Raw genomic sequence first — 21,571 nt, 5'->3', positions numbered from 1 at the left:
TCCGCTCCATTATTGGCTACAAATGGCGCTCAGCCCGCCCCCTCTTGCACCCAGGTCCCAAGCCGTAGGCAGCAGCGGTTCTGTGTGTGTGTGCGCACCCACGTTACCGGTGTGTATGCGTGAGAGGTTTTGTGTGTGTATACGTGCACACACGTGTACATTTGCACCTAAAATCTGCACAGGGGGAAGTTTTTGCATGTGGGTGAGGTTGTGTTGTATATGCGTGCATGTGGGAGATCTTTTGGCTGTGCGTGGGGGGGGGGAGAGGTGTGTTGCGTATGTCTGCACATGCTGTCTGTGTGCACGTGGTGGAGTTTTTGTGGGGGGGGGGGGCGGGGGAGGGATCTGCCAAAACCAGCTGTCAAGAAAGTAGGTCAGAGCTGATTTCTGACCCTCTCTGCTGTGCTTTTCTCCCTCCAGCCGCCTGCAAAGAGAGCAAGCGTCCCCTGGAGGTGTCCCAGCACTCGGAGGAGATGGGCCTGATCCTGGGCATTTGTGCCGGGGGGCTGGTTGTCTTGATTATCCTCCTCGGAGCGATCATTGTCGTCATCCGGAAAGGGTAAGGAAATCGCTGTCTCCTCATCCCCGGGCTGGTGCTGCAGCTGGCAGCTCCCTCGCCCTCGGGGCCCTGCCACTCCTCCTGGCACGGCTCCTCTCCCTTTCCTGGGTGCACGTCAGTGCTCACGCAGTGAGAGACCAGCGACAGCCGCAGCAGTGGGGAGGGGACCAAAATCCACCCCTGCAACTGGACTCAGGCAAATCATGGCCCATGCCTGCACTAGCATCCTCTGCAAATCCCCTTCTGCTCTCACCCCCAGCTCCGCGATGCCCCTCGGTCCTGACCCGCAGTCCTCTGCTCCTACAGTTGTGCCCCACCGCAGCTAGCTGGTGCACCTCTCGTCTGGCTGGCCTGCCTCCCACGCCAGCCCTCACCCCCAGATCTGCCCATTCACCTCTCCTCTGGCCTGCCTCCCACGCCAGCCCTCACCCCCAGATCTGCCCATTCACCTCTCCTCTGGCCTGCCTCCCACGCCAGCCCTCACCCCCAGATCTGCCCATTCACCTCTCCTCTGGCCTGCCTCCCACGCCAGCCCTCACCCTCAGATCTGCCCATTCACCTCTCCTCTGGCCTGCCTCCCACTCCAGCCCTCACCCCCAGATCTGCCCATTCACCTCTCTCCTGGCCTGTAGCCCCCCCGCTGCTCAGTTTTGATCCTCTCCTGAGCAAATTGGGTCAGTGTGTCCTGCAAGGCTCGGATTTAAGCGGTCCCAGAGACGTGCTGGGTAAGATTTCACAGCAACATCCGGGCTTGGGCAGCATAAAAGCACTGCTTCCTTCAAGGAGGCCGGGCAGGGTTGTAGAGGCTCAGGGGAGGGGGCTGAGCGGGCCAGTGGCAGGGTGTTTTGTGACTGTGTCAGAGGCTAATGTAGGTGCCTAGGGGATATTGGACAGTCTCAGGGGGTCTGATTCCCCATTGTCCGCCCTGCGCATTGGAAAAACCAGATGGCGACACCAAATAAACCCGTGAGAGCGACGTCCAGCCAGAAAGGAGTGAGAGCCTGGTGCCGGCGCCTGTGCCCTGAGCAGCCCCATTGCACCCTGCCCAGAGCAGGATCCGCTTCCCCCAGGGGATGGGGAATGCTGGGAGTTGGTCCCCCTCTTTGCTGCCGCTTCAGGCAGTCCCTTTTCTCTCCACCCTTTCGCTGCTCCCCTTAGGTTTCTGGATGGCTAAGCCTGGCCCGTGGGATGAGACCTGAGAGCCAGCAAACTCGTTCCATTAGTAGCTGGCGTGGCAGCAATAACCCAGCACACCGGGGTGTCTGCCCCCCCCAATGCCCCACGTTAGCTGCTTCTCTCCAGCACGCTCTGCCATGATGGTGCTGACCTGTGCCCTATCCCCGCCATCCGCCCCGCAGCGGGCTGCCGGCAGTAAGCCTGCTGGTAACAGCTCCTTTGCCTAGGAGGCAATGTTCCATAAAGGGCAGAGGAGTCACGCCTGTCCAGGCAGGCCGCTAACGAATGCAATAGACGTGAAACAGACAGTGATAGACCCTGACCTCCTTCCCCCTTCCCCCCCAGTCTGGGCTGCAGGATCTATGACAAGCCGCTGCCCACAGGAAAGCTCTCGGAGAGCGACCCGAGCTGTGACCGCGATGGCCGCTCCGTGCCGTTCTTACGTGCAGCCGAGCTGCGCTGGGGAGGGTTCCTTGATCTTGTCTCTGTGCGGGCAGCTCATGCAGGGCTCTGCTGTCTGCCTCTCTCTGGAGCACTCCGGGGCTTTTGCTGCAGATGGGTATCAAGGCGGGGGAGTTGGGGTTCCTTCTCCTCGCCTCAAAGAGCGCGGCATGTTCGCAGCTCCTCGTTGCAGACTGTCCTGCTCCGGCTTGTGCCTTCGCTGTAGGCAAAAGGCCTGGAGAAGCCGGCTAGCAGGAAAAGAGGGTCCCCCGGGAGGAGAACTGATGGGAAGACAGGCTCCAAGGTGGGGACAGAGCTGAGCTCTTGGAATCCCAGCATAGGAGCTGGGGGGCTGCCGCACCCCCTGGCTTGAAGTGCTTTCCACCATAACAGTTTGGTTCAGTGGCTCTGAGCACCCCCACTATATACATTGTTCCAGCAGCCCGGAATCCCAGCATGCCTTTCGCATTCAGCTGGCCCACCGGCAAGGCCTGGAGGCGAAGGCCCTGTCTTCCCTGGGAATCTGCACTCCTTTCTCCCTTGCAGGCAGGCCAAGGTGCTACTAGCCCCGGTAGAGCCCAGCCCTGCTCGTAAATCATGGCTTTGCCTCATTAACACTAGGGGGCAGCTACTCCAACAGCTGAAGTCAGGACACATCACTAGACAGAGCCTAGGGGGCGGGGGGGAAGGGGGGTGTCTACGCTGGAATCCGAGGTCTGACGGCAGCCCGTGTAGACGCACCTGAGCTAGCTTTGGTCTAGCTCGCACCAGTAACACTAGTAGTGAAGTTCAGCAGCCCAGGACTCTGGGTATATATTCAGGCAGCCGGCTCGTCCTGATGTAGCTTTGCTGCTGTGGTTATTGGTGCTAGATCAAAGCCAGCCCCCGTATGTCTACACATGCTGCAGCCATGCCTCTGACTGCAGCGTAGACACACCCTGAGAGTGGGGAAAACCATTCCCCTGGTCACAGCGAGGCAGCATTGTACTGTGGTTCGAGGAAGGGACTGAGAGTCTGTTTACTGGGGGTGGATTATTAATGTCATTCCTCATTGCTGGCTTTGCAAAGCGCACAGAGGGCAAGTCAGGGACCCCATCTCTATCACCCCAAAGCTCTCAGCTGGCCCTACCCCATGGTCTCTCCACAAGGTTGGGACTCGGCTATAAAGAAGATGCCACGTTGACTGTAAAGCCATATCGAGAGGTCACGATCTTGTAACGTTGCACCCCGACGCCAGGGCTGAGGTCCCCCGTCTGCACTGGGACACACGGGCTGAGCCGTAGCCCAGCGAGACGTTGCAGATAGTGGTTCTAGGCAGCCAGAGGTCTCGGCTGAGAGGCCACGGTCCCATGGGCCCCATGGGGCAGGAAGGGGAACGGAGGAAGCCGAGGCCCCGAGTTTGTATCGGGATGTCACCTCTGCTGGGATTTGTACTGCCCTCGGCTCTGTGGTATCTGACTCGTTCTGCGTGAGCAGGTGTTGGAGGAGACTTGGGTCTCTGGCAGCCTTCCTCACCCCCAAACCCCCATCCCCGGGGGGAAAGGGACTGCAAGGAAAGTCAGTGGAGGAGGAGGAGGAGGAGTCCTTTATGTCTGTGTCAGATCTCCCACTTGGCAATTTGTCTGTATCATAAAGAGTTAAAATTCCATGAGCTCCCACCCCAGGTCAAACAGGCAGGATGGCAGAGGGATGCTAGGAGATTCCTAACCAGCCTGACTTGTAATGAGAGAGAGCATGGCCTGTGGGGCCACATCTAGCATGTTCCCCCGTGTCCTTGGCAGGATAATTCCCAGCAGCAGGAGTTCCTGACCTTTTCTTAGCCAGACAAGAAATCAGCTGTGGGAAAAGGACCCCCCTGCAGTTTATCCTCCGGAGAGTCACCCAGTGAGGGGTTTCCGCTTGGCCTCGAGAGTGGCATTTTCTCTCTACTCTGCCTGCTGCTTGCCAAGGAGCAGCAACGGAGCAGCTGCTGCTCCCAGCAGGGTCCTTCGGCGGGTGGAAGTTTCATTCACTCCAAGCAAGAGCCAGACTGTGGTGGGGGCAGCAGGTGCCGATCCTTGTGTGAAGGTCCCTCAAGCCCGCGGGCGGGGAGGTGAGGGGAAGGAGTTTGCTCACTTTCTGGACCAGTCGGGAAGCAGATGGGTTTATGTGCACGTTCCTGCTCTTTGTAAATCATTATACAGAAAGGGAAGGGGCGTTAGCATGTGTGGAACAGGGATGTCAGACAGCTGGCAAATGCAGCAACCACATCAGTGGTTAGTCCCCATCAGAATACTTTAGCCTTGATCTTCTTTAAGGCCAAAGCAGAGAGAGAGCCCCTTTAGCACCAAGTTGCTGCTCAGAACCATAAAGAGCTTGCTCTCCCAGAGCCAGGGGGTTTCCCAGCACCTATCAGCAGTGTCCACCTGCAAGCCCAGATGCTCCAGCAGGCACCCCATGGCATCCACCCTGCAGCTAGCACTTCTGTGTGCTTGTGATGTGGAAGGTGAACGGAGACGCGGTGATAGCCCGATGGCTTTTGGTCGCCTCCCCCGGGGGCATCAGTTCACTGCCAGCGCTCACGCATCCCTAATGCGGAAGGGGAAAACAGGGTCTTGTGTTCTGGAGCCGGTAGCAGGGGCAGGAGGACTCCCAGCCCATGCAGGGTCACTAAACCAACCACAGTATCTTCTGCACAGCCGCTGGAGCGAGCTGGTGGCCCCTTAGAGCATTGGGCAGGGGCAAGGCAGGACAGAATCTCTTTATTCCGTCTCCTGCAGCCTGAGGTCTTGGTCTAGATCTGCTCTGGTAGGAAAGAGACAGGCACATAACTGGAGAACACGGACGTGCCAAACCAGGCACGGTAGATGGAGTTGGTAGTTTGGGAGAGCAAAATCATGGAGTCTGGAGTGTCCCACTTTCAAACTTGGGGGCCTAAGTGCTGTTTTAGGTGCCCAAATGGAGCCTCTCAACCTGAGCATGGGGCTTCTTGTGCATACGGGTCTGTCGATGCTGCCATCAGAGGTGTGACGGCAGCCCGTGTAGACGCACCCGAGCTAGCTTTGCTCTAGAGTGCCAATAACAACGGCAGTGAAGCGTCAGCAGCAGGGGCGAGGTGCTCGGGTACGTCCCCAGGATTCTGGGTGCGTTTGTACAGCCCGTGCTGCCGTGGTTTCACTGCTGCTGTTCTCGGGGCGAGCTGGATCCGAGCTAGCGCGGGTGTGTCTACACATGCTGCAGCCACCCCTCGGATTGCAGTGTAGACGGAACTTCTATCACATGGAATCCAAACGATCAGAGATGGAGGAACCCACGGAGTCTGATCTAGACCAGAGCCAGTGACTGGTTATGCTCCCGTCACTATTCTCCAGGGCTTTGTCCAGTCTTGTCCTCAGTGACCTAAACAATGGTACTTCCACCACTTCCCTTCAGTGTCTATCCCACCCTCTGGCCGAGCTCACCAATGCTCTCTTGACATTGTCCCTAAGTTATCCCTTGCTTGATTTCTTCTCATTACTCCGAGTTTTACCCTCTGTCCATTTCCTCTTGTTCCTTAGGCGTTCGCCCTTCAGGGGGACAGTTTTCAAGCCACTTCTTTTTCTTTAGCCAAGCTACGAGGTTCCTCTTTTCCCTTCTCACTCTAGTCCCCGGGCCATTTTTGATGCTGTTCTCTGAACTGCCTTCACCTTGCCAACATCTGTCTGGTGTGGAGGTGTCTAAACACGTACAGAATGTTCCAGGTGCAGTAGGACAAGAGCTGAATAAAGAACTATCAGCGACACACACACACACACACACACACACACACACCCCAATCTAAGAAAAAAGGCACAGTAAGAGAAAATCCAGTGACCAGTTTCATTCCAGTGCCGACTCGGTTTTGTTTCTCAGACTACCACTCAGCGATGCAGAGATTTAATCACTTCTCAGCGTCTGCTGGCTTTTTGTAAAAATAGAAATTGATTTTGAATTTTGCAAATCAGCCCATGAAATCCCTGTCTCTCGTTCTTGATAGTGTGACAAAGTGACTGCATCGCGTCTCGGGGGATGTCTGCGCTGCATTCCCAGGGTGTGAATGCAGCTCACGGAGACATCCCTGAGCGAGCTTTCATCTAGCTAGCTCTGGTCCTGCATCCGTGAAGCTGCAGCAGCCTCGTGAGTAATTACCCAGGGTTCGGGGCAGGCAAGCCATGCTGATGTGGCTTCACTGCTCTGGAACCGGAGCTAGCTAGGTTGGTATATCTACACAAGTTGCAATCATGCCGCGTGACTGCACAATAGACATACCCCATGAGACTTAGTAAGAGAGTTGAACTCCCATGCAGGGGACTCGTGGGTTGAGTCCCAAACAGCCAGGCCCAAGCTTGGGATACACGGTGCTCTACAGAAGGAACCGGAACATGTCCTCTTCTTTACTGATTGAAATTCTCCTTCCCACCCCTCGCCAGGATACGCCCCCGGAGATGGTGCATGTGGTTTCCGAGGGGGTAGTGGCTTGACACACAGTGTATCAGGCAGATCACATGGAATAAATCCATGAATAGCCTCCAAATGAGGTGCTTTGTTAATTGGATAAGAATAGCCCCCCCACACCAATATAATAATTCAGGTAAAACAGCCAACTGTTCTAAGGAGAGAGAAACTTACAACAGAGCTCAGAGAGGGAGGTGGGCACACAGGGAAGACACAAAACTGGATGCCCAGAGATTTGGGTTCTGTTCCCAGACCATGGCCCTGGGGCAGGTCATAGTGCCCCTTTGTGCCTCAGTTTCCCCACCTGTAGGCTGGGGATACTGATGCTGATCTGCCTGGCAGGGAAGGACACGCAGAAGAATCCACTAAAGTTTGGGGGCACCTAAGAATGCCTCCAATTAAAACAAAATCCAATTCTCCGGGGATTGGGGTTGGGCTCTGAACTTTGTGTGGCCTGGACTCAGCTTTATCATGGGCAAGGCTGGACCTTCGGACCTGAATCTCCAAATGCATCTGACTCTGGGGAAGAGCCAGGCTCACAGCCATCGCTGGTGCTGTTCTCCAGCCTCGTGCAAGTGCTTGCAAAGGGTGTTAGACCTGCCACTGGGCCTGAGCTGTAGGCAGGTGCTAGGAGGGCCTCTGGGGTGACCTTCTCCCCACTCAGGGCAGCGGGTGTGGGCTCTGGAGGGAGCTGCATTTGGCCTATGCTGGACAGGATCTGGGGCCTGATCTCATCCTGACACTAGATGGGGAGGGGGCAAAGCGGGTGTTCTGAGGATTTCCCCTGCCCCCCTCAGCAATCCCATTATCTCTGCACCTTTGGGTGGCTGTTGCTGTCTTTGCAGTCCTGCAGGGCTTGGCAGACAAAGGGATATTTACCCACATCCCGTTGAGCCGCTGCAATTGGCAGTGTCTGCTGCATCTCCTCTGGAACCAGCACACAGCCACGCTTGGCTCGCGAGGAATGGGCTTTGTGCCTACTGAGAAGACCGCCAAAGCGTGCCAGCGAATGCTGCCACCCCCCCGGCTCAGCCAGCCCTGTCTTCTTCAAAGGATCCACACAGTTCCCAGTGAGCTGTGGCCGCTAGGGGTAACTCCACCTCTGCTGGGCATTCGGGTGTGGCTGGTGGGTCCTATGTCAGTTAATTAACAGAACCCCAGACCCAACCACCCCTGGATCTTTACCTGTCTTATCTGCTTATCTGCCTGCCTGCCACCTCTGTAGTAGCCGAGCACCCTAAGGCATTACAGAATCTATCCTCACAGCCCCGCTGCGGAGCAGGGACATATCTGTTAGGATCAATAAATTCTCCCCATTTTGCAGATGGGGAAACGGAGGCACAGAGCAGCGAAGCTACTCGCTTTGGCCACATAAGGAGCTTGTTGCAGAGCCGAGGACTGAGTCCAGTTCAGATCTGCATGTCCCAGCTCTGTCCTGCCTCTCTCAGGAGTCCAAACAGGGACCCCCCCAAGCTGAACCCTCACCATGAACTCAGTCACAGGTGTGAGTCCCCATGTGGTTCCAAGCCCAGCCCAGGGCGCGTCGGCTGTTTGGCTCCGGTGGGATGGCCTAGGGTCATCAGGCTTTATTATAAAGCCAGCTTGGTAGCATCCCTTTAAGTCGCGTACCTGCATGGTGGTTTGGCCGAGGTAGCTGCTGAGAGTTCCCCTCAGAGTAGGCTCGCTTGGCTAGAACAGGCCACCGAGCTCTCTGCTTGGCCATTGCTGTTCTTGGGCCGAGCCTTTCTTTATTCCCTGAGCTATGGCAGAGGCCGGCGCCCAGCGTTGGCTGGCAGCAGGATGCAGGGCCCTCCCTGCACGGGGTGTCTAGGCAGGAGGCAGGCAAGGTGAGCGTTCGGTGATAAGGGGCTACGGCACGGGAGTTGTTCTGCCAAGTGCTCTCCCCCCGACTGACAGCTGAGTCCCTCCCTCCCTCCCGCTCCCTGGCACTGGTTTGCTCTCTCTGTCTGTCACAGCACTTTGGGGGCACAGAGCTCTGTTAACAGGAAAACAGCAGTGGGGGCTATTTTGTGTCAGAGGTTTGGCCCTGGACGATGTGTGACTGGGGATCGGAAGCACCAGCTTGGGTTACAAACATCAAGCCCCTGCTCCTGTCCGGTGAAATCTCCGTCAGAGCCCCAAAGCCGTACGACCCCTAGAAGGGGCGTGCTAGGCAAAGGGCTCACCCCCTTGCAGTGATAGCTTTTGATAGCTTGCTGATAAAATCCAGTCTCTAAGAAGTCAGATTATGTGGGGTGGAGGGGGGGAAAGGAGCAGAGATGAGGACAGAGGTTTGGGGTCACAGCCCCTGTACAGCCTCTTAGCCGTTTTGTGGCAGAGACAGGCTGTTAGTCCTGGATGGAGCAGGGCTAGTTCCACTTCCCCGTAGCTCTGCCAGTCAATGCCCCTCCTGGCCTGCAACAACCGTTGTTCTAGTCCTGGGCTCCCCACACAGCTCTGCCAATGCCTGGCCTGCAGCGCTCCCTATTCCAGACCTCACCCCTGACCCCAGCTCTGCTTCTGCACTTCCGTCCTGACCTGTCCAAGAACCCCTGCTGGTCTGTGCCCGGGCTCCTGAGGGGGACATCTTGTGAGTGAGCACTGGATCACACTCTGCCTGTTCCCAGCCGTTGTGTGCGTCCACACCGGCCTGCGTTGGCATCCTGCTGGGTCGATGCTTTCACACACTGGGCCCGTTATTAAGACCACGGACCCCGTGTGCTGGGTGCTGCACAGACAGGCACAAAGAAGTTACCGTCTGAAAAGCTATAGGCCCGATCCTGGAGAGTGGGGAGCAATTCCTGGAGGTGCTGAGCATGGTTGTCTCCAGTGGCTCAGCCCCTGGCAGGCTCAAGCCCTCGGGGAGCAGCGCTGGAGATGCTAACACAAGTCCTGGTGGTGCAGTGGGCCACGATCAGCCAGACCACTTGGAAAGCCACGTTCACTCTCTGTTGCCAACGGGACCAAAGGTGCCGGAGCAACAGCAAGTTGCCCTGCCACCACGGAATCTGGCTTTCCTTGGCCTGGCCTTCCCCACTTTCTGCCTCCCCCTTTTCACGTTCCAGCCGGAAGTCCCAGCGGAAGATGCAGGCTGTAGGCACAAAGGCATTGCATCCTCTCTGTGGCCTGGCTCCACTACACCCTGCTTGGTATTCAAAGGGTCCTCACTGCCTTTCTCATGGATATTTTTCTCCCTGCTGCTTTATCCAGCCAGAGCTCTGTGCTTTCACTGATATCTCTCCAAGAGAAATTGGACCTCTTCTTGCCTGACGTTGGTTGTCCTCCCCCCGCCCTTCCCTCGACTCAGAGTTGGTTTTTTCTCCTAGCATGCCAGGCTGTGGATTCATCTCCCATCTCCTGCTTCTGTCTCTGTTTAAGAGCAGATAAGCAGAAGGAAGAAAAAGAAATAAACGAAAGGGGTGGTTTTATCCCGTGAGCCCTGCCTGGGCATCGCGTCCACCCTTCGACAGCAGGGTTTGTTTCCTCAGCCGCATGGCCAGCTGAGAGCCAGGAGAGAGCATTAGAGACGTATTCACCGACAAGAGGGAAGCGAGGAGGGCACTGGTGCTTTGTTCCCTGTTAGCTTGTACCCTCATCCCAGCCATGTCCAGTAACCTCGTAGGGCCTAGGCCTAGTGGGAAAGCTCCCAGCATCTCCCTGCATCAGATTGTTCAACCCTACAAGCCACATACTTCTTGTCCAAGGCAGCAATTTGGGGTGGGGGTGGGGTGACTGGGGGAAAATAGTAATGCATTGGTAAAAGGATGGTATCCTCCCATGGGGCCACATTCTGATCTCGGTTACACCAGAGTAAATAAGGAGTTAAGTCCATTTTGCACCTCAGCCAGAGAGATAAGCCTTGGAAATAGCCCCAGCTGCATGGATTTGACTGTGGCATTTGCCGAGTGCATTTACTCTGGAAGCTAAGTGGGGTGAGGTTCCCTCCCAGGGGGAGAGGCAGGGGCTTTCCAGGACACCCACCGCTGGGCGCATTCAGAGAGCAGCTACTGCTCCCCCCATTGTTTGCTGGAGTGCCGTTGTCTGAATGGCTCCCTTTTACTGAAAGAGGCCGGAGGCACAGCTATCTGGAGGGATCATTAAAAAGCAGACCTGTCATGCCGGAGAAGAAAGGGGACCAATTAAACTCCTTCCCCTTCCAGGATTCTGAAACAGCAATTTAAGGCAAGTATGTTAAGAGCCAGGAGGAAAAGACCATGGGCCAAAACCTGAGCTGATGTAAATCCACAGAGCTCCATTGACTTAAAAGGAGCAATGCTGATTTGCACCAGCTGAGGATCTAGACCCACATTTGTTCTTCTTAGCGGCTAAGGGTCAGAGCTCAACGACACCTGTGTAAATCTGGAGTAACCTCATTGACTTCAGTGGGATTACTCTGGATTTTGTCAGCGTAATGGAGATCAGAGTCTGGCCCTTGGGAACAGGTTCTTGAGGCTCTGAGCAGAATTTTAAACTCTCGCTCTGACCCTTGCCAGCCATCTCCTTCCCAAGCAAGTACCTGCGAAAGTAGAGCAGGGCAGAGTATTGTTCCATCGCTGTGGGGTCTGTAGGTTTTTAGCAGGGGGGGGGCTGGAAAACTGATTTGCTTCTACACCTAGAAATCAACGCTGCTGAGTTAAAAATGGATCTGAGCCACAGACTTCAAATCTCAGTCTGGCTGCTTGAAATTCAAAGCTGTTTGGATGCTAGAGCTGGTCCAAAAAATTTCTGCAGAACGGTTTGCCTCAGGGAAATGCTGATTCCACAGGAACGTGTTGAATCAGTCAGATTTTTCAGCAGGCTGGCCAGCTCCCTGGCAGGCTGGCTCGTTGGCTCTCTGGCTGCTTGTGTGGTGCAGGTGAGCTACCTGGTTCCCCAGCTGCTCAGGGGCCGGCTCCCTCGTTCCCTGGCTGCCCTGCGTTTTTTGAAAAATTCTGTTCTGATTCTTCCCATTTCCCCCCTCCCCTGCAAAGATTCCATTTTTGCAGGAACTTTTGCAATTCTGGCTTTTCCTTTTGGTTCGGAAGGAATTATGTTTCAATGTTGCACATTTTTCCATGGAATAGAAAATCTGGTTCCCGAGCAGCTCTAGCCAGGTCTGGGGTTAGGCTGAACTCTGCAGCATAGGTGATCTCCGGAGGATTTTAGAGCACAAGCTGTCATTGCTATTCGGGGTCGTTGGGGTTGGCAGGGTTCTCTGCACTGGGCTTCTTTCCACCCCTAGGATTTCTCTAACAGTTTATCTCAGTCCCCTCCCATCAGCACTCGCCAAGGATCAGCATTGCAGATAACCACTGCTTTGATTTTGGTTTAATGGACTCCCATTGTTGTTTATGTTAATGATTGGCATGGCGGTGCCCTGGCACATGTGGGGTAATCAGTTTTGTAGTTACACTGTAACCATTTGGTCATTGTCACTCTGCCCTGGGCTGCCTTTTCTAACAGCATGGCTTGGTCAAAAATACCTAGATCATTTGTTGTCTGTAGTAAATATTTTGGTGATGGAGTGTGGAAGGAAAGGCCATTTGTGATGCACTTTAATCATCATTAAAAATAGCAGAGATTTCCCTGTGCTCCCATGGGAAGTGAGTGGGACTCTCCATTAATAATTCTTATGACTAAAGGCGCACACAACTTCTCAGCTGTTTTCTTCCATCTCCCGGGGGGGTGAGGGAGGGATTTCTCTACTGGCCAGAAAGAGAGCCAGGCCTGTTGCTGCACTCCTAATGGAGCCGAAAGAGGGAGAAGTGGCATCATGGTTAGAGAGAAATAGTTTTTAAAGGTTATATAAGCAGGCTTATAATGTGTGTGTTTGCGCATGTACTGTCACCACTCCTGCAATACCACAGGAGTGTGTGTGCACACACTGCTCTTTATAGCAGAGCTCTGTGTCTGTCCTGCACCCCACTCCTAGAACACAACAGGTGTGGAGACACGGGTGTGTTGGGGGAGATGGAGAATCATCCACCAAAGAAGGAAAAAGCCAGTGCAATTTGACAGGTCCTTTTGAGAGGGGAACTGGTGAGAAACGGCTCCCCTGGGGGCGAGTGCATTTCCAAAAGAACCTGTTCTCGCTGCCCGGTTACAAGCCAGTTCCCAGGAGAAAAAGATAAGAAGAGCATGCCCGTGACCCTTTGAACATGCCTGGTCTCATTGGGCGGGGTGGGGGATGAAGGAGGGTGGGGGGTGTGTGTGTGTGTGCTTCACATTATTGTCCTGAATAGAATGATTTATTGTAAGGTGATTCTTGCGTCTCCTCAGGCCAGCTGTGAGCATGCAGATGTGTTGCCTTTCATTTCCAGCAACTCGCTTTCTTTCTGTCATTCCCCCTCCCCTCTCTCTTGCCTTCCCTGCCTCGGCACCCATCCACTGCATGGTGAATGGAGCAATCTTTGGCTTGTTGTCATCTGAGATTCCAAATAAACCTCCCCCTTCATTACTCTGGAGAAAAGCTGCTTATGCAATTTCTGCTGTTCTCTTTGTTTGCACGCTTGCCAGGAGGAACTACTATTCCTATTCCTATTACCCGTAAGTAATTGTCATTCTCTCTCGCTCGCTCTGCCGCTCTCTGCTCCGGCAAGTTTCTTTCTCTGTCAAGTAAATTTTAAGTGCCTCTTTGGCTTGTTAAAAAATGCTTCCGAAGTATTCACAGGCTTCCAGATGGCACCGAAAACATACAGGGACCCATTTCCAAAAGAGCTCAGCATTATGGGAACACAGGAACCATCAACCCCAGGTCCAGCTGTTGCATTATCCTCTCTGAGGGTATGTCTACACCGCACGCTTCTTTTGGCTGTGTGCAGTGTACACACCCGCACAGCTGCCCGAGTGTGGGAGTCTAGCTGGGGAGGCTTAGGTGAGTGGAAATGCCTGAAGGCTGTTTGCTGGAAAACATACCTTACATGGTTCTCTGCTCACCCAAGTTGTGCCTTCTGGTCTGTTTTTAGCGGTGTAGTGTCCTACGGCCGGAGCCTTCCCCTGCTGCAAGAAAAGACTGCGGGGAAAGGCTCTGGCAGGGGGAGGCAGCGTTGAAAGTCTCTGCCGCGTCCCCACTGCCGAAGCTTTCACTCGCCGCCTTCCCTCTGCCAGAGCCTTTCACCGACACTATAGCGGCATGGCACGGTGTGGATGCAGCTTGCTTTTAATGTCTCTGATGTCAGCGATTGGCTTAAACCCTCAAGCCCAAGGTTTACGATCCCTTCACCCTTTAGGTGCTGGGCTCCCCCCTATGGGGGCTGAGCCCATGAAAATCAGCCCATACGCATCCCAGTGGGAGCTGTGGGGCATTGAGCGCTTGTGGAAATCTGGCTCTGCCTAAATGAGAGCTGGGCTTTTTGGAAAGGCTGGTCTCCATTGTGGGTGCTGAGCACGTGAAAACCTGTTGCTGAGCTCTTGTGAAAATCTGGCCCGGAGGATCTAATTTATCTCCGAATCCAGTGCAGCTTCACCCGAGATCAACGGGACCCCCTTATGTTTTTTGTTTTGGCCTTGGCTTTATCTGACATATTGTAACGGCAACTCAAAGGCATGTTACATTGTCACTCCTGCAAGGGGGGGATTGTGTTACAGTGTAATTGCTGCATGGGTGGAGGGAGTGGTGATCATATTACATGGTAATTACTGCTGGGGGTGGGAGGAGATGGATGTGTTACATTGTAACTACTGCAGGGGGGCGTCTTGTCACAGAGTAAGCCTTCTAGTGCAAAAGCCTCTGATGGTGTAACTGAAAAGCTGGTTCTCGTGTAATTTCAACCCTTCCCATTTCACGGGGAGTCCAGTCCATACTTCAGCGAGATGCTGTGTCACAAGCCTTCCTTGTGTGCCTCTCCTTCCTGGGAGGAAGTTTCTTGTTGGCAGCGCTCACTGGCAGGGGGAAGCCGCAGCTGGCATTATTGTCCTTCTACAGCTGCTGTTGCGGGGGATCAGTGCAGACTGGATTCAGAGGCTAAAGTTGCCTGAAATCCAGTTCCATCAGCCAACAGCTCCTCTCCCCACCAATGGCCTGTCAGGCTCAGCCCCAGGTGTGCTAGACTTGGAGGGGAGCTCAGACTGCAACCTTTAAACGCCGATCTGGATTTTGGACCATCTAAGGCTTGGGGAGGTTCCGATCTGGAGTTTTGCCAGGTACAAGGTCTAGACCTAGCTCTGGGACTGGATTCCAACTCCCCCCCCCGCCCTCAGCCCCCCAAATGTTTGGTGCAGACTAGAGCGGGTCCAAAAAATGTTGCTTTTTTTAAACCAGAATTTGGCGTTTTAAAACAAAAAATGTTAGCGAAAAGCTGTGTGTATATATATTTTTTTAAAGTTCTGTTTTTTCAGCAAAACTCAACATTTTGAATTGTCAGGTTCCCCATCCCCCGTCCCCCACTTTTCACCAGTGAATGTATGGACTCAATGGCGCCTCGGGTGTTGATCTTGCGAAGACTTGTACAGCTCCTTAACTTACCTCTGGGTGAAAATCAATGGAGCTGCTCTCAGCAGTAGAGTTCAGTATGCATGTGAATGGTGGCAGATCAGGGCTTAAATTCTGCATTTCATCTGATCTATTTGCCTTTTTCCTTTTCCGTGCTGTAACTTTCCCCACCTGCCTTAATGTGGGAAAAGCAACAGCAGCAAAAGAAAAATGAAAACGGGGGCGGGAACCTTCCAACGCTTACATCACTCAGGGGGGAAAGGGGAAAGGGAAAGGAAAAATCAATGTTTTGATTTTTTTTTTCCAAAAAAATATTTCTTACAAAACATGGCAAACCTGAGCTCATGCTCCGTTTCGAACCCTGCAAACCAGAAGCAATCGAAGCACTTTCTCCCAATGTTGACACCATTTTTCAACCAGCTGTAGTTCAATCTCTCCTCTTGTTAGCCTCCCAAGGCTCTGAAGGTCCCTGTCAGGGCTGTATCCCCACTTTGAACTTTAGGATACAAATGTAGGGGCCTGCATGAAAACTTTTAAGCTTAACTACCAGCTTAGCTTTGGTCCGCTGCCACCATCCCAATGGATTCCCTCCCTGGGAAGCCTTGAGAGACCTTCACCAATTCCCTGGTGAATACAGATCCAAACCCCTTGGATCTTAAAACAAGGAGAAATTAACCATTCCCCTCCTTCCTCCCACCAACTCCGGGTGAATACAGTTCCAACCCCCCTGGGATCTAAAACAAGGAGAAATTAACCATTCCCCCTCCTTTCTCCCACCAACTCCTGGTGAATACAGATCCAACCCCCTTGGATCGAAAACAAGGAAAAATTAATCAGGTTCTTAAAAAGAAGGTTTTTAATTAAAGAAAAAGGTAAAAATCATCTCTGTAAAATCAGTATGGAAAATAACTTTACAGGGTAATCAAACTTAGAGAGCTCAGAGGACTCCCCGCTAGTCTTAGGTTCAAAGTACAGCAAACAAAGATAAACACTCTAGTAAAAGGTACATTTACAAGTTGAGAAAACAAAGTAAAACTAAGACGCCTTGCCTGGCTTTTTACTTACAAGTTTGAAATATGAGAGACTTGTTTAGAAAGATGGGGAGAACCTGGATTGATGTCTGGTCCCTCTCAGTCCCAAGAGCGAATGACTTCCCAAACAAAAAACACAAACAAAAGCCTTCTCCCACCCCCCACCCCCCCAAGATTTGAAAGTATCTTGTCCCCTTATTGGTTCTTTGGTCAGATGCCAGCCAGGTTACCTGAGCTTCTTAACCCTTTACAGGGAAAAGGATTTTGGAGTCTCTGGCCAGGAGGGATTTTATAGTACTGTACACAGGACAGCTGTTACCCTTCCCTTTATAGTTATGACAGTCCCCCCCACCCCCCCAATGTTTATTCTGTATCAAGCTAGAAGGGTCACGGCAGCAGTCTGCAGGCTGGATTGCCCCAGCTTTTGGTGCCTCGAGTATGGAACATGTACCCCAGAATGAGAGGGATGGAAAATAGCTCCTCTTGCCGGCTAACTACAGTAATAGTGAGGGTTGCTTAGCACAACACCAGCTGTGAGTGCCCGGAGTCATTCAGAAGGCCTCCCTGCCCATTGCATTCCTGTTCAGCTGGCCACGCTTTCCCAATAACGAATATCACTACAGGCAAGCCAAGGCCTTGAGAATTATGGGCAGGAACTTATTAGATGAGGGCGGGGGGAAGCCTTCGCACAATGCAGATGTTCTGCTTCCTTCCACCCTCCCCGGGCAGTTGGAAGTGGGGAAGGGGCAGCTTTCCCCAGCAGCAACTTGTGCTCCAGGGAAGGGGCTAAGGGCAGTAATTGCCTGTGTGTGGGGGGGGTGAGCTGGGCCCCGGCACAAGCTGTCCTGGAGCCTTGCCGGGTGCAGGGGAAGGGAATCCCCCACAGGAGCAAGGATGGGAGAGTGACTGTCTGGGAAGGGAGGCGTGTTCTGTGGGGAATGAGCTGCATTGGGAGGATTCTTGTGATGCCTCCATGTTGCTCAGAGATTGCCACAATCCGGGGCGGTGGCTTGTGCTGCCCTCGACTGTCTTCTGGGCATCGCCGGACACCTGGCAAATGTGGTCACCTCGTACAGAAAATAGGCCTCTGATTGTACTGGGGGTGGCTGAGCCTGGCTCCTTTTGTCCCCTGCAACAGCCGGTTCAGTAGGTCTGACCCCACTGCCGTGAATGATGTTCTACCCCTCTGTGCTGTGGGTGAGGATGGGAGGTGGTTAACACACCGTGGGACCCAGGGCCGGCAGCTTGGAAGCAGCACCGTTTGCCAGCCTGTCGTGTCACGGCAGAGAGCTTCTCCTCTACCTGCTCTGGGGCCCAGCGAAGGAGTTCTGAGAGCGGCAATCCAGGGAGCGCTGGGGAGTCGAGGAGAGAGGGGATGAGTGGGACACCAGCCTCTCTCTTAGGCTGGTGTCTTCCTTCCGCTTGGACTGCAGGGAGCAAAACGCAACTCATGATTTACAGGCGCCTGTGTGAGAGGAACGGGGCTAGCTAACAACGGCTGTGTGAGTTCCGAGGCCCTTTTCCATTTCTAACTCCAGGGCTTCCTTCATTTTTATGCTCTGTATTTCCGTAGAGCCTGGGAGCCCTAGTCCTGGACCAGGATCCCATTGTGCTAGGCGCTGTACAAACACCGAACAAAAAGCCTGCCCCAAAGAGCTTGCAAGTATCAGACGAGAGCTAACAGACGGACAGGGTGCACGTGTGACAATATTGGTCAGCGCAACAAGTCAACACCCCCACGGCCTCTCGGCAGGCTGCCACGGCGGGAGGGGAGGAGCCGAAACTACTGTGGGTTTCACCAGCAATTCAGGCCCAAGATTTCAAATGCGCCCACTCCTTTTAGGAGCCTCACTTTTGGGGAACCCAACATGTCGCACGCAGGGCCTGATTTGCAGGTGTGCTAAGTTGGAGTCCGGGGGGGGGGGGGGGGCGACACACGCTTGAGCATCTGTGAAAATCAGCCCTGGGGTGGCGCCAGCTGGGCCCCTGACATGAAGGCCACCAAAATAGGCACTGAGGTCAAGATTTAAAGGATGGGGCCCTAAAGTGAGGCTCAGGTGTTCTGATGTAGGCACCCGAATCAGTGGGCTGAATTTCAGAGGGGCAGAGTGGCCAGGAGACTCCCCTGGGTTTCATTTTGCACGTAGGCTCCTAAGTCACTTACGTGCTTGGGAAAATGTCACCTTTTAATGGGTGCTGCTGAGTGCTCAGTCCTGGATCCTCCAAGGGAGTTAGGCTCCTTACCGTCCATCATGGAATTTAGGAGCCCACAGGCCTTTGGGGATCTGGGCCTTTGGGCTGTCAGGGGTTTCGGTGCCTGGCTGGATCCGAGGCTGGACACCATTGTCCGATTCCCTTTCGTTTGTTTGCGAACCGGCTAAGCAAATAGGCCCAGAGAGTCACAAGTGCCTGGAGATTCTGGGCACCCAACCTGGGATGCTGGAATGGGGCCTGGTTTTCACAGGGCCGGTGCTCAACACTCGCTGAGTACGTCTACATGGCGAAGGAAAACCTTTGGCCCTGAGTCCCAGAGCCTGGGTCAGTTGGCTCCGGCTTGCAGGGCTCGGGCTACTGGGCTAAAAATGGCAGTGTAGCTATTTCTGCTTGGGCTGGGGCCTGGACTCCCCAGGTTTCAGAGCCCCGGCAGGAAGGCCAGCACTGCTGGGGTTAGCCCCGCAGCCCCTGAGAGAGGTGACCCAGGTGAAAATCAGGCTCGTGGTTTTTAAATCGGAGCCTGTGCTTGGAAATAACCGTGTGGCTGAGCATTACATGTGTTTGCTTTGTAACCCTCCTATAGGAAACCCGTCAACATGACCAAAGCTACTATCAACTACCGCCACGAGAAGACCCACATGATGAGCGCCATCGACCGGAGCTTCACAGACCAGAGCACCCTGCAGGAGGACGAGAGGCTGGGCCTGTCCTTCATGGATGCGCACAACTGCAGCAACAGGGGTAAGGATTAGGCAAGAAAGTGCCCAGAGGCTACGGTGACGGGGGTGGTATAATATCCTGTATAGAATGGAAGGGTCGGTTCGGCACCTGTCCGTCCTGCCCTCCCCACTCAGAGGAGTCATTGGTATGCACCGAGTGGTGTGCTAAAGTGCTCGAGAACAAAGTGAATTGGGTTTTTGTTTCAACAATAACGTGGTGCTACAAATGGTTCACAAATCTGAGCTGCACGACCGTGATTAGCCAGCCGCCTGGCTAATCCACCATTGCGCTGTCCGTGAATCTCCCATTGACTGTGTATCACGACCCCACTCTCATCTGCCTGTGCGGGGCTCCTCCACCGAACGCAGCTTATCGTCATTCGTTACGGTAGCCCCGAGAGGCCACACTCGAGATCCGGGCCCCACTGCGCTAGGGGCTGTACGCGCGCAGTGAGAGACAAGCCCCGCTGTGAGGCGCTTACAATCTAAATAGGCCAAATGAAGAGTGGGAGGGAAAAGAGAGCTGGGAGGTGTCCAAGGTCCCACAGCAGATCAATGGCAGAGCCTGGAAGAGAATCCAGGTCTTCTGAGTGCCCTAGTTCCCAGACAGCGCTGCCTCTCAGCTTCTTTCCTGCTGCCAGATTGGGAATCAGATTTCCCCTAACGAGGCTCTTCCCCATGGGCTACAATTGCTGTCATACCATCTTCATCCACCGGGACTGCACAGATTGTACAGCCTGCCAGGGCTCTGGTGCCCGGCACCAGTGACTGCCCATGCGAATAGATCAGCTCGACTGCAGGATCCACCTGGGCTCTTGACTCATTTTTTAACCTGGCCCTGGAAAGCACGCGTCTGCCTGTGGATACCTGCACCCCTTTCAGTCTGTGCAAACAATACGGCAGGTCCTCACACGCTGAAAGGGTCCCTGGCCCTCTCTCTATCCCCGGGGGCAGCAATCTTGTCAGAGCGATCTCACTCGTGTGTGTAGAGCCCTGTCTATAATACGCCAAACTCCCTCAAGACGTAACTCCATTGGAAAAAGCAGGTGGGTGGGGTCTGAGCTGCAAAATTCAGATCCGGCTCTCAGCCCCCCTGCTCCAAGTTGTGAACGATGGTTTCAGTCGGCCCCAATGTGTCACAAAACGGAGATCTGGATGCAGACTGGAATTCTGAGAAACCCTGGGTGGATTTGGATCCAGGCGTTTAACTTATGCCGAGCGTGGAGTATATCACGGACCACTTTCTGTTGTTCTGAATAGACGTGGGGCTTGCAGGGTGAAAAGTACACGGTGCTCATGTTAGAGGTAGACTGATAATTTCACACCCGCTGGCGTATGCATTTCTAGGCTGATTTAGTTGTAAAATAATTTGTTCTATGCCCTAGTTTCAACCATATGCTAATAACATCTGTTACTATAACTTCAAGATGCTGCTTGCTCCCATCTTCCCTGTGCAAAAGACAGGATTAATATGGTTCCCAGCATTGTCTCACAGATAATAGAAGCCCAGAGGGCAACCTTTTCCTCCTTTGATATATCTGGATAGGTGTATTATTTTTGAGCTACTGCCCTATTGTGGCTTCTTGAAATGCTCTTAACGAGACTGGTTTATATGAGCATTTTCTCCTCCAAGCATCGGAGAGCCTGCAGCCCAGACTCACCGCTGTCTTACACATGCCAGAGTCAATGGGGCTGCATCTGCTTTGGCCAGAAGTGGATTTAGGTTCGTTTCTGGGCGGCCGTGCATGAGAGAGAGGCTTCTGTGATGTTAGACACTGCCCGTCCCTCCACTCGACAGAGAGCGGGTACGGGGCAGACAGATGCCAGCTGAGCCGGAGTCCGACTTTCCCCCCTAACTGAAGAAAATAGCCCCATCCCAAATCTCTAAACACCAGTGTCGAAAAAACACCCAGCTGAGCCCCTGCAGGTGACAAGTGCTGGCACAGCCTGACATTCTCAATCAACTTTCCCCAATAAAACAGACCCCAGAGTCCCAGCGCAGGCACCAGGCACCTTCCTGGAAAATAAAATGGGGGGAGCGTTCTCTAGTGGTTAGATGCTGGGCTGGGAGTCAGGACTCCTGGGTTCAGGTCCCAGCTCGGTCCCAGACCTCCTGTGTGACCGTCCCCTCCCCGTGCCTCAGTTTCCCCATTTGTCAATTGAGTAAATAATAGTTCCCGCTGTCACAGGGTGATGTGAGAGCACAGCTAGTGAATGGCTGTAAGGGTCCTTGGCTGAAAGGAGCTATTGTGCATAATTGCAAATTATTATCCTCATTAATTTTAATTGTGTTCAATGTCCTACAAATCATCCTAAACTCCAGTTCATATCACCCATGTTTCATCCCTCCCCTCCCCCGCATCGCCGTATTCCATTCACAGTCGCTCTCCTGTCAGTGTAATGACATGTTTGAGGTCCATTCAATAGGTGTCGTTTCACTTCACAAAGGCTGAGACAATCATTTACCCAGGGACTAAGACATTTACCGAAAGCATCTGCTTTTCTTTGCACGCTGCCTGCACTATTTCATGTATGGGGTTTCCTGCATTCTGTTACCATATTACCCCTC

General features: G+C 53.7%; 1 protein-coding gene across 1 annotated transcript in view; it reads left to right on the top strand.

The window, feature by feature from the left end:
* PTPRU (protein tyrosine phosphatase receptor type U) overlaps nt 1-21,571 on the top strand; it is a 273,624-nt gene that overhangs the window by 201,873 nt on the left and 50,180 nt on the right. The window contains exons 14-15 of the mRNA XM_054011788.1: nt 421-559; nt 18,867-19,024. Of these exons, the coding sequence (XP_053867763.1) occupies nt 421-559; nt 18,867-19,024 (297 nt within the window). The remainder of the gene's footprint in view (nt 1-420; nt 560-18,866; nt 19,025-21,571) is intronic.

This window comes from Malaclemys terrapin, chromosome 22 (genome assembly GCF_027887155.1).
Source record: "Malaclemys terrapin pileata isolate rMalTer1 chromosome 22, rMalTer1.hap1, whole genome shotgun sequence".
NCBI lineage: Eukaryota > Metazoa > Chordata > Testudines > Emydidae > Malaclemys > Malaclemys terrapin.
The sequence above is the reverse complement of the archived record's forward strand: the minus strand, read 5'-3'. Positions and strand labels throughout refer to the sequence as shown.